Source organism: Geotrypetes seraphini, chromosome 15, assembly GCF_902459505.1.
Source record: "Geotrypetes seraphini chromosome 15, aGeoSer1.1, whole genome shotgun sequence".
NCBI lineage: Eukaryota > Metazoa > Chordata > Amphibia > Gymnophiona > Dermophiidae > Geotrypetes > Geotrypetes seraphini.
The window spans coordinates 32,078,777-32,096,072 of record NC_047098.1 but is presented as its reverse complement, the minus strand read 5'-3'; the positions used below and the strand labels follow the sequence as shown (position 1 = coordinate 32,096,072).

Below are 17,296 nucleotides of genomic sequence, written 5' to 3'. Positions count from 1 at the left end.
TCATCCTTACTGCAGCTTCGAATGCCCTCTTGAGGCTGGCCAGTTCATAGAGAACACAACCCAAAGCCCATATATCACTCTTCTGGTTGTAGGGTTTCCCTTCACACAGTTCTGGAGAGATGTAGCAAGGAGTGCCAACAACCTGAGACACAGAAGCAAGTGAACCAACATATCAACAATCTGAAGAACGGAGGCAGGAATGCTTACACAAAACAATAAGATATCACCATAAACTTTACTGTGCACATATGCGAGGCAACTTTATATAACAAGATACCTAAGATGTGGTTTAATTTATTAATCGATGAAAACAAAAACAAAAAACTGTGGATTCAGATGTTCTGGAGATAATTTATTATACACTGACATATAAAAACATGAAAATTCAATTAAAAAAGTTTTGTCAGCCGAAGGCCTGAAGTTGTAATGCCGCTTTACAGGTCCATGGTGAGACCTCATCTGGAATATTGTGTTCAATTTTGGAGGCCACATTATCAAAAGGATGTGCTGAAAATGGAGTCGGTTCAGCGAATGGCCACTAGGATGGTCTCAGGACTCAAGAATCTCCCATATTAAGACCGTTTAGTAAGTTGCAGCTATACTCTCTCGAGTAGTTGGTTTGTTCATTTGGGAGGAAGTATATAAGTTTTATTTCATGGGAGTCAATGTCTCAGTACATAAGTCTGCTTATGTAGATGCCTGTAGATTCAGGGTTCATAGGAATATTTGTAAATGTAACATAATACGATATTTTATTATTTTTGGTTTTACCTATACTTTAGATAAATACAAATAATTCAATTTTTAAATTTAGAATGGGAAAGATGCTAATAGTTCCATAAGGGTGAATTTTTAAAGGAAGGTATTATATTGCTAGAAGTTAATCTATGTTTATTTATTTATTTATGTCACATATATTAATTGTAGCATAAGAAATAGATTCTAAAAGGTTCTAAATATGCTTAGTTATACATATGGGTTTTCTTTGGGTTCTCATTATTAAAATAAATTGATTTAATTTAAGAAATTGATTTCATTAAAAGATTTAAAGCTAATATAATACATTCCCCAAAAGATAGATGATAGGTTTAAGTCTTATGCAGATTCAATAAATTAAAATATGTTCTGAATGTTAAAGTATGTAAGCTGGGGGAAAAAGAAGATTGATGATAAAATTTTATGAAAGTTTTAATTAAATATAAATAAGAGGGAAAATTTTAGGTGTTTATTAATGAATTTCTATATCATAAGTTATAAAATAAGTTGATAATTGGACCAAAAAAGAAATCTGAATCTATTATTGATTTTTAATCTTAGATGTAAAAGTCTTTAGTATAAAATATTAATGGTATTAAGATGTTATAATCATATTATTAAATATATTAAATATAAGGTGAAATAATTGAAATATAATTGGTTGTTTAGGTATACTAATATATGATGGTTAGTATAAAGGTTATTGAAATGCATTCGAAGTCATTAAACTGATATTATTGTATAATTTATGAATCTCAGAATAAGTTCTATGAAGAATGATTATATTCAATAAGTATTTTCTTTGTGACTTATTTTTGAATATTGATTTAAAGAATGGGGAGTTATATCATTGTCTGATCTAATATATGTGTCACCAAATTAACACTATTAATATAAGATTTGGGGAGGGTGGAGAGGGGGAAGGGTAGAGAAGAAATATATTTGAGATAGGAGAATCTTTAGGAGAATTTTATGTGCAAAGTTTTAAAATATTGGAAATGGTGTCTAATTATTTTTAAATTAATTACATCTGACTATTTAGAAAACAAATTGTATAATGGAGGTGAAACTTTTTTCATTAAATGTTAATGGCCTTAACCATCAAATTAAAGAAGAAGAAAATGCTTGCCTTTTTGAAACAAACAGAATGCGGATTTATATTTCATACAGGAGACGCACCTATCATTGAGTGGAGTCACAAAAGTTGGAAGGGGGTTGGGTAAAACAGAGTTTTTTTTGCCCCTGCTCTTGGTAAAAAAAGCTGGGTTTGCTATATTAATAAATAAAAAGAATACAGTAATTTCAATTGATTGATCTGATCCCTTGGGAAGGTGGTACATGTAAGAATGAGCATGGGAAATAATACCCCTGGATCTAGGTAATGTATATGCCCCAACTACAAATCAAAGTTAATTTTTTAAGAAAATTACAACAATTATTACTCCCATTGGCTGCTTCTAATTTAGTAGTCTCCAGTCAAATATGGGAAAGGGGACAAGTTACAGACAATGTAACAGGAGTGAATAAAATGCAAAATGTTGAACTGAAAGAAAAATCACTCCGTGGTACCTATTCAAAGTAGTATAAGGATGATATAACAGAGTTCACAGGCTTGCTCAGAATCATGGAGGGGAAAACTGGGGCGAACCCCAGAGAAAAAACCAACCTCACAGCCCAATCAATCGCATGGACAGTAAACCAGAGGATATATCAATTCATATATGTTTTACGTAAGTGAAAAAACTACGGTTTATTATAACTTATAGTCAAAAAACTTAGGCAAACTTAGCTTGCAGCTTGCGGAGTTCGACATGCATGTTTGGTCCTGCCTCAGGGAACACACAAGAAAAGTTAGAAAAAAAGGCTCATGCGAGCAGTTAAACTGCGCGATATGCGCTTCTCATATGTGAGACAACAGTCCTCTGTTGGAATCTCCCATCGCATGAGGGTTGGAAGGGAAGGGATGAAATTTTTATGTATTATTGTAATATGACAGATGTTCAAGTGATGTATTTCAATTTCAATTGTCAATTTATTGATACATTGTTGCAAGAGATAAAAATGAATAAAGAATAAAAAAATCATTAAAAAAAAATCATAAAATAAATAGCTCCCTTCTCAGTGGGCCTACTCCTCTCCATATCCCATGTTCTCCCCCATCCTGGGCTTCATTAAAGGAGGAGAACCAACGCGAAGGCGAGCGGCAAAGGCGCGTCGCATTAGCGAGAGCGCCTTTGCGAAGAAGCCTTAAGAAGGACCAACTTACAGACAACAAGGGCATCTAGGGCGGCGAGAGGACCTCTAAAAACACCCTAATCCCTTTCACCCCAACTGTACAAACTCTCACAGACACCCTAATCTCACTCACTCTCTCACAAACACCCTATTCTTTTATACTCTAAATAATCCATTTCTCTAACTCTTCTATGCTCTCTTACTGACAGGCAGACCAAGCTTACAACTTAGATATGGCAGGAGGACAATAAGCGCCAAGTCTTGTAATCAAGCCCAGCATCCAATCGCCATAGGGATCCAGGAGGCAACCATGGACTGCATGCAAAAGGAGGAGGACCCAGGACTGGATTGATAGAGGGCTCTCTCTCTCTCTCTGTCTCTGCGCAGACCGGAGACCATCCCCCAGCACTACACTACAGCGTCCACGCAGATCGGAGGAGGGTAGACCAACTGGATAGTGACCTCATGCTGGAACTAAAGAACCTCAGGGAGTGAGGTAAAACGCCTGAGATGCATCCGGAGGATGAGGATACATCGACGGAGTCGTCCAGGAGCTATCCCAAATCAACGAGCAGACCCATGACAAGTCCATCCTCGGACAACCCCAGTCATCAGCGTTGAGACCAACAATTGGATACAGGAAATGGCTGGTGACACTGAGCCATGGCAGCTTAGTGTACCTCTTCCACGGGCAAGCACAGGAAACCCCCCCCACCTTTTTCAATCTCCTCATCCTTCTGTCTTTCTCTCATCGACATGGGCAGCTCTACACCAACACCAACCCCTCAACCTCACCCTGACGAACAGATTCCAGATTCTTCAGAAGGACCTACTGATAGGAACAGGAGCAGGCCCAACTCACAACTCACATCTCCGGGAACAACTGACCAACCCCCTACGAAGAAGCGCAGAGTGATAGTTATTGGGGACTCCATGCTGATAGGCACCGAGGGACCAATTTGCAGACCAGATATGGATTCGAGGGAGGTCTGCTGTCTGCCTGGAGCCAGTGTACGGGATGTCACCACCTGTCTTGACAGAATACTCAAGCCCCAGGGACAACTATTCCCATGCTCTCGTCCATGTAGGGACAAACGACACTGGCAAGGAACACCCCGGAGAACATCACCAGAGACTTCAGAGCACTGGGCGAGAGGCTAAGGCAGACCGGAGCGCAGGTGGTCTTCTCCTCTATCCATCCCAGTTAGAGGCAAGGGGAGAGCCAGGGACAGGCGTATCCTGAGGACTAAACGAGTGCTACAGGGATGGTTCGGGATATGAACTTTGGATTCCTGAACCAGGAGGAGGCACTACAGGACTTCAGGGACCAGACGGACTCATCTGACCAGTAGAGGTAAGTACGTTTTCGGACACCGACTAGCCCGCCTGCTTCGCAGGGCTTTAAAACTAGGTAAGGTCGGGGGGAGGGTACCCACTCACATACCAGAGCAGCAAGGAACTACTCTGATGAGATGAGTCAAAGCTCAGAGTAAGTACCCACACTACAAGACAGTTTCCTAGGGGTGCCACGAACCAACGCAGGTAGAAAAAAATCTCAAAGGGGATTTAGCAAACAGAAAGAATGGAGGCTATGTACGTTAATGCACACAGTTTAGGTAATAAAATTCTAGAATTAGAGACGGAAATAAGGAATGCAGACCTAGACTGGCGGCGATATCCGAAACTTGGCTAACAGACTCTCATGGGTGGGATATGGTAATAGCCGGGTATAACTTACTTCGTCGGGACAGAGAGAGCAGGTTAGGTGGTGGGGTAGCAATATATTATTAAAGAGGACATCAAAACCACCAGGATTACAGATGTCAAAATACACAGGGGAATCCCTCTGGGTAAACCTGGCAAGAGGCAGAGAGAAGTGCCTGTATCTTGTGTGGTGACAGACCCCCTAGACAACTGGATGACATGGACACAGACTTAATTGAAGACATTGAAATATCACTCTAAGGGGAGACACTGTAATACTTGGAGACTTCAATATGCCTGATGCAGACTGAGCAACACTTTCAGCGACAACCAGCGCTAGTAGGAGGCTGTTAAAACTCCATAAAGGGGAGCCCGTCTCAAACAAAATGGTGATGGAGCCCACTAGGGCCCAGGCAATCCTTGACCTGGTACTCACCAATGGGGAAAGCGTCTCAGAGGTCTCAGTAGGAGATACGTTAGCCTCCAGCGACCACAACACAGTAAGGTTTAATCTTAGGAAGGGCTTCCCTAGATCACACACGAAAACAAAAGTACTCAATTTTCCGCGGCACAGACTTCGCACGCATGGGAGATTTCGTCCATTCGGACGCTGCAGGACCAAGTGGAGACTGATGATGTAGAAGCTAAGTGGTTAACACTGAAATCAACCATACATGAAGCAACTAGCCGCTACATAAAAATCGGTAAATAAACGACAAAGAAACAATAAACCCCAATGGTTTCACCGCAGAGATCTCTCACCTTGTTAAGGAGAAGAAAAAAAGCATTTCTTTCCTACAAGCATACGGAAACAAGAGAAGCTATCATGGAATATAGGGACCAGATCTACAGCGTCCAAAACAGCAATTAGGGAGGCCAAACATTCGTGTGGAAGAAACTCTAGCAAAGAACATTAAGAAGAGGGACAAATCCTTCTTCAGGTATATTAGTGATAGGAAAAAGAACACAGACGGGATAATACGCCTTAAACAAAACCGATGGGAATTACGTGGAAGCAGATTCAGATAAAGCTGAACTACTGAACGAATAGTTCTGCTCGGTCTTCACTTGCGAGGCACCAGGGACATGTCCTCGGTTAGAGGCTAAGTCAAATGCGGACGAACCCGTTTCAGAATTTTGAATTCACACCTGGTGAAGTTTACAGCGAACTGGCAAGACTAAAGGTAATATAAAGCCATGGGTCCAGACAATCTGCACCAAGAGGCTCAAAGAGTTGTGCGATGTCCTGGGCGATCCCACTAGCCGCACTCTTCAATCTCTCCCTAAACACGGGGAGGAGTACCCTTGGATGGAAAACAGCCAACGTCATTCCTCTGCACAAAAAGGGGTTGCAGGGCAGAGGCTGCGAATTACAGACCGGTGAGTCTCACATCAATAGTGTGTACAACTCATGGAAACTTTAATTAAACGCAAAATAGACACGATCCTGTATGAGGAAATCTACAGGATCACAAATCAACATGGATTCACCAAGGGTAGGTCCTGCCAATCCAATCTCATCAGCTTCTTTGACTGGTGACAAGGAAGCTAGACTTGGGAGAGTCTATGGGACATCGTGTACCTGGATTTCAGTAAAGCATTTGATAGCGTCCCACACCGCAGGCTGTGAACAAATGAAATCGATGGGTTAGGAGAAACACTCACTACTTGGTCAAGGATTGGCTAAGCGGAAGACTTCAAAGGGTAATGGTTAACGGTACCCCTCTCTAAAACATCAGAGGTGACCAGCGGAGTACCGCAGGGTTCAGTCCTGGGCCCACTCCTTTCAACATATTCATCGGGGATCTGACTCAGGGGCTTCAGGGTAAATAACATTATTCGCCGATGATGCTAAACTATGCAATACAGTAAGTGAATGTAATTTACAGGATAGTATGACACAGGACCTGCTTACATTGGAAAGATGGTCCTCGACCTGGCAACTGAGCTCAACGCTGGGAAATGTAAGGTTATGCACCTCGTAACGGTAATCCATGCAGAAAATACACCTTGAATGGGGAAACTTTAACTAGTACTTCGGCGGAACGAGACCTAGGGAGTAATCATCAGTGCAGACATGAAAACTGCCAATCAAGTGGAGAGGGCTTCATCTAAAGCAAGGCAAATGTTGGGATGTATCAGTAGAAGCTTTGTCAGCAAGAAGCCTGAAGATCATAATGCCATTGTACAGAACCATGGTGAGACCTCATCTGGAATACTGTGTACAATTCGGAGACCTCATTACCGTAAAGATGTGCTCAGAATCGAGTCGGTTCAACGGATGGCCACCAGAGGATCTTGGTCTCAAAGGTCTCTCATATGAGGAGAGACTAAACAAACTACAGCTTTACACTCTAGAGAACGTAGGAGAGAGAGACATGATTGAGACATTTAAATACATCACAGGACGTATCGAGGTGAAGATGATATCTTCATTCTCAGAGGACCTTCTGCACCAGAGGGCATCCGCTCAAACTCAGGGGCGGGAAATTTCCGTGGCGACATAAGGAAGTACTTCTTCACAGAATAGAGTGGTTGACGTTGAATGAGCTTCCAGCGCAGGTGATCGAGGCAATAGCGTGTTGGACTTCAAGAATAAATGGATACATATGTGGGATCCCTACGAGGGTCAGAGGGAGGAAAGAGGGGATCCCTACGAGGGTCAGAGGAGGGAAAGAGGGGATCCATAAGAGAGTCAATCTGACTAAATAGTCACTGGGTATAGACTTAGAGGAAGGGACAGTACGGTGGCAGACTTGATGGCTATAGCCCTTTTCTGCCGTCATCGTTCTATGTTTCTATGTTTCTTCCCATGGAAATGATTGCCATCATAAGGCCTTTTTAATACACTCTACTTCTACCGCCAGTTCTTTTTCACATTATTCTTCCCCTATTGAACCCTTTCTGCACTATTCATTCCTTCTTCTTCTTCATCCCCATATATTCAATACCTCACTCATTCTAATTATATGCCCACAGTGGCCCAGAATCAAACCAGTTGCTGCTTGGGTTCAAGTCCTCTGCTCTCTCAAACTCCAACCTTCCAATGACCCATTCTAGCCTGGTCCAACTCCTCACAGTTCTCTAATGAGACTGCTTCAGCACTTCTACCATTTCTGTACATTGAGCTTCCAACTCACTTTTCTGCTGTCCACAAGATTATTTTGCCGAAGTCCTTCCACCCCAGTCTCTTACAGCTGTTATTGCTTCCGCTAGTTATCAGACTCTATGGAGAAGGCTAACCTGAAGGGAAACATCCAACAATACTGGGTTCCTTCCTTTTCGCAGCTTCAAAAGTTATTTCTTTAAAGTCCCTTTGCTTTTTCAGAGTCACAGAGGCCAGATCAGAATACATCATGACCTTATGATCCTCCCAGTCAAACAACTCTCAAAGCTTGCATTCTATTTGTGATCTTTTTCTTTGACTATATAGTTGTGCAGGCAGAGGATAATGTCCTGCAGCCTGTTACCTCTCTCTTTCCCCAAAGCTCTGTGTGCACGCTCAGTCTTAACTTCCACTTTCCACTCTGGATATTTGTCTGAAGCGAAGGCCGTCTCACATTTTCCTCACAACCTATATGCAGTACTCATATTCTAATTCAGTACTCCTCTGATCTTTAAATTGTTTCTCCTCATCCTGTTTTCTAGATGCTTGAGCTTATCAGCATCTTCCAACTCTGCCAGCTTTTGAAGGAATTTACTTATGTCCTTCATGTGCTCATCCATTCTCCTTTCCACTTCTTCCACCTGCTGGCAAAGGACTGCTACCTCAGACCTTAACTCCTACATCATCTCCAAAAGATCCACTCTTACAGCCAAAATGTCTTTTTTTTAGCTTAGAACCAGGCTCACAGCAGCTCTTTTGTAATCTATGCCTCCATGTCATCACTTAGCAGACACTTTTTTTGCTCACTGCCATCTTGGAAACTACAAGTACAGCTCTTCTGTTTACACCAAACATAAAATCCTTTAAATTTGCTGCTCCAGTGAAAGGTGCTGTAGCTCAATGAGTAAATTTGCTGCTCTGCTGCACATGGACAACATGGATAAGTTCCATTCTTGTTTCAGCTGCTGTTTGCTGTTGCCATCAGTGATTTTAATTTTCTGTCAGGGGTGAGTGATTGCAAACTTATTATTAGCCTTCAGCATGAAGCTCCTTGGTCAGCTGTTGAGCCCGGCTGCTGATGTACATTTATAAAATGTGTGTGAATCTCACCTCCACTTCTGCTCTGCCCAAAATACCACCCCCATCCCCAAAAAAAGAAAAAAACCTGCATAAACTAGGCAACCTCTTTTCATGCCAGCTATAAGTTGCACAATTTTGTAACAATTTTTTTTTTAATTAAGAATAAAGCATAAATTGAACAACCAATATAATTACATTACATTAGTGATTTCTATTCCGCCATTACCTTGCGGTTCAAGGCGGATTACATAAGAATTGTCATGAAGTTACAAGATATATAGGTGGATTACATAAGAATTGTCGAGAAATTAAGATAATTCCCCCTCCTTCTCCATCCCACCCCTTTCTACAATACAGAACCAGAACTAAAAATCCAGCGAGGTCTGGTTTCTTCTAACCTCCTACCATTACAATTCCATTTAACGTTTCCCAAACTACATCCCCAGAAAGCCCACATGTGCATACTTTTCTATGATCTGCAATCTTGCAATTCACCTACTACTTACACATATACCCACACCCAATTTTTCAAGTTATTTTCCATAGTGAAAACATGCTTTACATCTGAAGTATGCTTTATAAAATTGAAAGATCAAGTCAATTTATATATTACAGGACACTGCAAAGGTACATACCGTATAGGCTTTGCTCTTACTGCTAAGTATCTTTGAGATGCCGAAGTCTCCAATCTTGACAATCATCTGGTGTTTGTCTAGCAGAATGTTCTGAGTCTTGAGGTCCCGGTGTAAGATGAGCTTTGTGTGGACATGGTGGAGGGCAAGCAAAATCTGTACAAAGAAGTGCAGGATAGTGTCCTCATCCAGGAGGGAGTTACAGCGCTTCTGAATATACTGTGCCAATGTACCCCCTATAGATAGAAAACCAAAAAGGAACATCTGTCAGAGGGTAATGCGCAAAAGATCCTATCCTGGAACCAAAATAATCTCATTCTCCAAAGCACGCCTTCAGATTCCAAGAATTTAAAAACTGAATGAAAAGCAACATAGAACATCAGCACCTCCCTTTTTCAAGTTTTCATCAAAATTTGATGCCATCCTTTATACAATTTCTAAGCGATTTACAGATAAAAGCAGGGGAACAAAACAAAATATGCCTATGAAGTACAATGTAAAAGAATACAATACCAGTAAATGGCGTTACCAAAAAGAAGACAATTAAATAGGACCAACAAGACTTACTATGTGTTAAATCATTTCATTCCAGACACCTAAAAGGATGTCAGGAGCAGCAGAACACTTTTTTGTTTGGGAGAACAAATTCCTCCCCCAACCCTACCCATGCTCTGCCCCCAGCTCCAGCATTTCCCTTACCAACCATCCCTTAGTGGTCCCCCATCCTTCCCTACCTTTGAACACCCCTTCCCCATTAAGACGCTCAGCATTTCTCTCCTTCCCTTCCCTCATAGTCTTCAGCATTTCTCTCCCTCTCTAACCTCTCCTACACTGTGTGTCTACCCCCCTCCCCTTCCATCTAGCATATCTGTTTCTCCTATATTCAGCTGCCCCTGACCACCACCACTGCTACTTCTCTAGACTAACAATGATAACCTTTGAACTGTCACATGCTATAGTAAGATTTGAGACATATCAGAAATGTACACATTGGGAATCACTTTATTATAACCATTATATGTAATCAGATGTCACGTGAGATAGTAACTTTGAGAATCACATGAAACATGTAAACAATGAATTGCCTTGGTCTAATCCTCACTGTAAATGCATTATGAAATTATAACCTTGTAGAGCACAGGTGTCAAAGTCGGTCCTCGAGGGCCAGAATCCAGTCGGGTTTTCAGGATTTCCCCAATGAATCTGCATGAGATCTATTTGCATGCACTGCTTTCAATGCATATTCATTGGGGAAATCCAGAAAACCCGACTGGATTCCGGCCCTCGAGGAGGGACTTTGACACCCCTGTTGTAGAGCATTAGCTAAGTAATTAATGGAGCTATGATTCTCAATAAAAGGGGGAGAGACCATCCATTTAGGTCGCCTCATCCCACTCTGAGCCTTGTGTGTGCAGCATCATTCCTACAGGTGGTGGCATAACAAAGATGAAGCCATCACAAGGCCTCTCCATCCATCCTCATAGCTGCTGGCTTTATCCCGATACTGGAAGTGATGTCAGAGGGAGGCAGGTCCAGCAGCCATGAATATGAACAGAGCAGCCCCACAATGGCTTTATCTTTGTTTTGCAGCAACAGTGGGGTCTGGGTGTGAGTGATCTTCATGTGCCTGGCTCTGACTTTGAAGGTGCCATGAAATTCCATGGCTCCCCCCATTCCAACACTTATGTATAGCCAACATACTAGTCAGTGAAATTACAAGAACTATTGTAGAATGTTTGAATTTTAATTTTGAAATGACATATTTCTGACTAAGGAATACAGCAGCATTGTGAAAGTCTACAAAAGCAAATGAGTCTGCAGGCCACACCTGGAGCATATTCCATGACAATCATGAGGGCCTTATCTTCCAAGAAGTTTTCATAATATTCAATGATGTTGGGATGGTTGAGCAGTTTCAATACTTGACACTCATTTTGTGCTGCCTGCCTTTCATCTTTAGTCATCTGCTCCACTGGGATCTGTTTAATTATCACTAGCTTCTGGTCATTTTTGCGCAGGCACAGATGCACAATTCTGCAAACCAACAAAGCAGGAAAGTGGGATTAAAATATTAATATTTAATGCCATAGTACTGCTGGTTCAGAGCAGGCAAAATACTAGTAGCAGCTTGGAGTGTTATTAAGCAGTTGGACAGGGCAGATGAAAAAGAGGAAGAAAAGCAATTAGGCAAAGGCAGAGCCTCAATAGAAAAAAAAAAAAATAACCAAAACAATACACTACTAGATTAAGACCATTTTCATGCCAAAGACCATCAGGCCCCCTATTAACTCCAGATTCACTTTATGAGGTTACAGAGAAACATTTAAAAATGAAGGCAGATAAAGACTATGTGGCCTATCTAGTCTGCCTAACCATGCCATCTACTATCCCCTCCTCTCCCTTAAAGATCCAACATACTTGTCAAAGCTTTCTTGAATTCAGATACACTTTTTGTCTCCATCATCTCCACTGGGAGACCGTTCCAAGCATTCATCACCTTTTATGTAAAAAAGTACTTTCTGAGGTTATTTCTGAAGCTATCTCTTTTCAACTTCATCCTATGCCCTCTCATTCCAGAGTTTCCTTTCAATTGAAAGAAACTCACCTCATGCACATTTATGCCATACAGGTATTTAAACATCTCTATCATATCTCCCCTCTCCCACCTTTCTTCCAAAGTACACATATTGAGATGTTTAAGTCTATCCCTGTACTCCCTATCATGAAGACCATTTTAGTAGCCTTCCTCTGGACCGACTCCATCCTGTTTATATCTTTTTGAAGGAGTGGGCTCCATAATTGCAAACAATATTCTAAATGAGGTCACACCAGAGTTTTATATAGGGACCTCAAAACTCCTTTTTCTTACTGGCCATTCCTCTCCCTATACACACATGCATCCTTCTAGTTTTCGCTGTTGCCTTTTCATATACTGTCACATCCAAAGTCCTGCTCCTCTTTTATGCACAAAAATTATTCACCCCTAAACTGTACTGTTCCCTCAGGTTTTTGCAGCCAAAATGCATGACCTTGCATTTCTTAGCATTAAATATTAGCTGCCAAATTCTGAGCCATTCCTCAAGCTTCGCTAGGCCCTTCCTCCTGTTAACCACACCATTAGGGATGTCTATTCTACTGCAGATATTGGTATCATCCATAAATAAGTAAATCTTACCAGACAGCCTTTCAGTAATATCACTTACAAAAAGGTTAAAAAAAAAAAAATAGGTCCAAGAACTGCACCTAAAGTCCACCACTGGTAACATTCCTTTTCTAAGAGAAATCTCCATTGACCACTATCCTCTTTCGCCTTCCACTGTACCAGTTCTTAACCCAGCCCATTACTTTGGAGCCCATACTGAGAGCACTCAATTTATTTATTAGACGCCTGTGTGAAACATTGTCAAAGGCTTTGCTAAAATCTAAATACACCAAATCTAGCACTCTCCTTCTATCCAATATTGTGGTCCTCTTCAGGGTTGTTCCAGTGAGGACCTGCTACATCAGTGGCCCAGGGAGGACCTGCAAATTCGTGGCCCACCAGGTACTATTTTGAGGCCCTCGGTATGTTTATCATAATCACAAAAGTAAAATAAAACAGTTTCTTGATCCTATGTCTCTTTAGTTTTAAATTACAATATTATTATTAAGACTTAGCCAAAAGGAAAGATTTATAACTATAAAGAGTTTTACCTCATGCAAAATTGTCATTTCTTTAATAAGACATTAGGTATTTTTTTCTGAGACCCTCCAAGTACCTACAAATCCAAAATGTGGCCCTGCAAAGGGTTTGAGTTTGAGACCACTGTGCTACATGGAGGGCCTTGCAGTCTTTTTCCTGGGGAAAATTTTAGGATATCAGAAAGTACAAGTCCCTGACCGCAATAAGGTAACCCCAGGACAGAATCAATCTTGTCGAGGAAATCTGGAGTCAGTTAGCAACCCTATGACAGCACTCCCCTCCCCCAAGTCTCTTGTGCCTTTGCTAATATTGCACTACTATCCAAAAAGACTTCTCAACCTTCCTCCCAATACCTCTTATCCCAAACACACCGTACAAACAATGCACTCTCACTCAAAGATCCTTCTAGCCCCTAACTCTGTTAGCACAATTCTTAAAATACTCCGTCTAATTCACCACGCCGCCACCCTACACTTGCATTAACACCATGCCTCCACGTCCTCTTCTCCCCATCCTAAATCTGCGCCCTTACCCAAAAGCTCCCCTGCCCACCACACGCAACCGCTCGTATTTCTCCATCTTTTTTTTTTAGGAACCCAAATGTCCCGCCGTCTCCATAGTAACACTTCCAGGGTGTGCCCATGCAAGACGCCAGGCTGGCGTAAGACCGAAGGCGCAGGCGCAAAGCGCAGCCTGCTGGAAAAAAAAGTCACGTGCGTATCGCGTCGCAGGATGTTTGCGCAAATATGTGGGCAGTTCTGGGGCGCGTGCTTTTGGGCTGAGGTCGAGTTATTAATGTTAGTGGGACCTTAAAGCACTGCTAAGTTTTCGAGGGTGTTGTGTTTATATGTTCTACTATTCTCGGTCTTATCAGTGAACCTCTAGAGCTGGCTTGCGACTACAGTCCTTCTCTGCGCGTTTGTATTGGTCTCTCTAGAAAAAATTGCCTTGGACTGGGATGATTAGTGGCTGGTCGGTCAGTGGATCTTTTGATCTGTAAAAAGCTGACAAAGTCTAAGCCCCATAACTCCACATCAGCTTTCCTTTCTGGCTGCGTTGCAATAGCTCTAGGCAATGTTTTATGAATGACTTCCAAGGACCAAAAGGTGAATTAATTCTCGCTGATAAAGCACCGAGCGCAATGTGGACAAAGATCATTATTAAGCAAAGTGAACGCAGTTGTTGTGAAGGAGAGAGAATGCAACTTGAATTGAATTACTTAAGGGCCGGTGCAGAAAGGTTTGTGGTATAGCCACATATGGATGTAAGAGCGTGTTTGTGGCTTCTACCACAATACAATAATACAGTGTCTTTCATGGGCTGATGATCGGAAAGCTCATGGTAGAATCAAATTCTACTGTGAATCTTGTGCTGCAAAATTACCACGGCATGCTCAGAATAATGAACATACAAATTTATACCACATTAAAATTGCAGTATTAATTTGCTGCACACTATTCTGCACTAATGTGCCTGTCAGGCATTGACAGGAATACTGACAAAAAAAAGGAATGTCACTGGCCCTAGCCTGAATTCTCTACTTCCAATGGACCCTGATGAGAACTTACCCCCCTCCCCAGACCCCACTCATGATTGGCCCTGGTGGTCCAGTGGAACCTGAACTCCTTCCCCACCCCACCCCAGACCTAAGAGAAAGCCCTGGTGATTCAATGGACCTTGACTCCTCCCAAACCTAGACTAAACCCTGGTGGTCCAGTGAGATCCTAAGCTGGGGAAGAACCCCCCCCCAAAAAAAAACTGGAATGTTCCCTAGTGGCCCTGGCCCAACCCCTACCCTGTCTCACATACTTTTGCTGGAAGGGAGGTAATAGGCATCCTCTCCTCCTGGGTGTCATCCAAAATGGCTTTGCCCAGCCCCATCTGACGCACTGGGTGGAGCCTAACTACTAGGTAACATTTTAGCAAGGCTAATATTAAGGTGCTGAAGAGCAGGTGTTGATGTATGCTTTGACTTTGTTCAGATACATGCACATGTCCTTACAGGGCCTTCTAGTTGTAAAAAAAGACAAAACTGGCAATTAAAACTTAAAAATTGACACAAAATCCTCTCCATAGACCTATTGCTTTGGACCTGGTGAATAAATTGTCATAGTAACTGTGCGCCAGTAGGGTAGTCCCAAAAAAATTAACACATTTTATTTGTCCACAAGGCTAATATTATTCCTTTATATAATAATGAAAAACACACCAAATTTGACTTAAAACAAAGTTTAGGGGTAATTCTTGTGCACGTGAATGCAGAAGAAAACTTCTTTTGGTGGCTGGCCGCAAGCTGAAGAATAAATTGCTTCTGTTCATCTTTTGTCAAAGAATCATATTTTTCAAGGAGGCTTATCCCTTGTTCTGCTGCATCATTAACAGCCCGATTCCAAAGTTCCTTGAAAACTGGATCATCAGTTCACTCAGGGGGACGTTTCTTCAGGAATATTTTCACTTTTGTTGATCCTCCTTCAATCAAGAGATCAAAAAATGACTGTGTTCTCTGTGTTAAATGACTTTCAAAGATCACAGGTTCTGTTTCATCTGTACACATGAGATGTTGTGGAATGTCTGGCAGTGATGGACACTCTAAATACCATTCATAGCTTTGTTTCTGGTGCGATTGTCATCAAAAAAGGCAAATGCTGCTAGGTGCTCAGATAGAAACCATACCAGTAGATGTCTGGAAATGGCTGTGAGCTCCTTGTTTGCAACAGTTTTATTTGTATAGTTTCTTCAACTTCCTAACGCAAGAGTCAATGCATTATGTCTCCATCCCATACTACCATCCCATACTACCTGGCTCGATCCCTTACTACCATCGCTGACTTATAACTTTCCAGTAAAGGTTTTCCTTTGTCATAATGATGAAAATTGACCAGTCGAAGAGCATCCAGTCCACATGACAGTCTAGCAGTTGACAGACTGACTTCCCAAGGAGCCAGTTTTCAGGTGCAGATCGCAAACTAGATGACATCATACAAACCAATTATGCATAATCACCTCAGCATACACAACACACAAGCAAACAGTGCATGCTGAGGTGACCTCTATATATTGTCTAATCAAGCTGAAATTTGACACACCAAGTGGACAAAAATAAGCCTGGTGGAGACAAGATTTTACAAGGTTGACTTTTTTGCATACTACCATGGACCACCCTAGTGTGCCAGCTGTCTGCAAACTGCAGAATACCTAATGGCCTTATTAGTATTCATTTTAATGCAATACATGGCCAAGAATTCCTTGCAAGTTAATACCCATGCTCTGTCCCTCTTTGTGTTCCTTGATGTGTACCCATGGTAACTGCATGGCCAGGCCTGCGGTAGCTTTCTGCATCAACTTTACAGAAAGTTAACCGTGAGCAGAAGCACACAGTTAACCATTCTGCGCACATGTTACTGGCCATAAAATGCAGAAAGGGGTTTACCTCAGCAATAACTCATGCAGCAGACTTGGGCACATACTATGAATGGTAATGAGGCCATTAGGCATTCCTACCCAACTCACAAAAGTAAACTGGAGATTTCATTGCACACACAGCATAATAAAATTACCACCAGATCCAGGTTGGTTGACAGGATTTAATACCAGTTTGAGGGATTTAAATACATTATTTTTCTTTCTTTTTTTCTGTAACGAGATCAGTGTCTGAAACTTCAAAGATGGAAGGCAAGAAACAACACTGGCCCAGATTCTATAAAAGATACTTTTAAGTTAAGACGCCTAAATCAGTGTGTCTAGCTGATTTAGGTGCCTAACTTCATTTTTTAATTAGCTCAGTTGAGACCATTAATGAACAATAATAGCTCATAATTGGCAAAAATTAAGTGGGTGGTAGGCCCTTAACTTGGTAAGCGCCTACCAGAAAGTAGATGTTATGGGTGGATCATGGGTAGATCTTGGGTGTGTTTTGCTTCTAAGCACCTAAATTGGACTTAGGCGCTGGTATTTAGGCCAAAAAAAGCCTGGCCTAAAATTTTGATGCCTAACGGAACTTAAATCCAATTTAGGCTCCACTAGGTACAATGCTAGGTATAATGCTACGCATGATAAAGAAGGGAATTACGAGTAGATCAAAGAAAGTTATAATACCACTCT

General features: G+C 41.7%; 1 protein-coding gene across 1 annotated transcript in view; it reads right to left on the bottom strand.

Annotated features, from left to right (window-relative positions):
• The window catches only part of NEK8 (NIMA related kinase 8), a 69,164-nt gene extending 55,315 nt beyond the window's left edge, over nt 1–13,849 (bottom strand). Inside the window, 4 exon segments of the mRNA XM_033922448.1 lie at nt 11–142; nt 9,517–9,749; nt 11,342–11,547; nt 13,728–13,849. Of these exon segments, the coding sequence (XP_033778339.1) occupies nt 11–142; nt 9,517–9,749; nt 11,342–11,547; nt 13,728–13,774 (618 nt within the window). The 5' untranslated portion in view covers nt 13,775–13,849.
• Between the last annotated feature and the right edge of the window lie 3,447 nt (nt 13,850–17,296).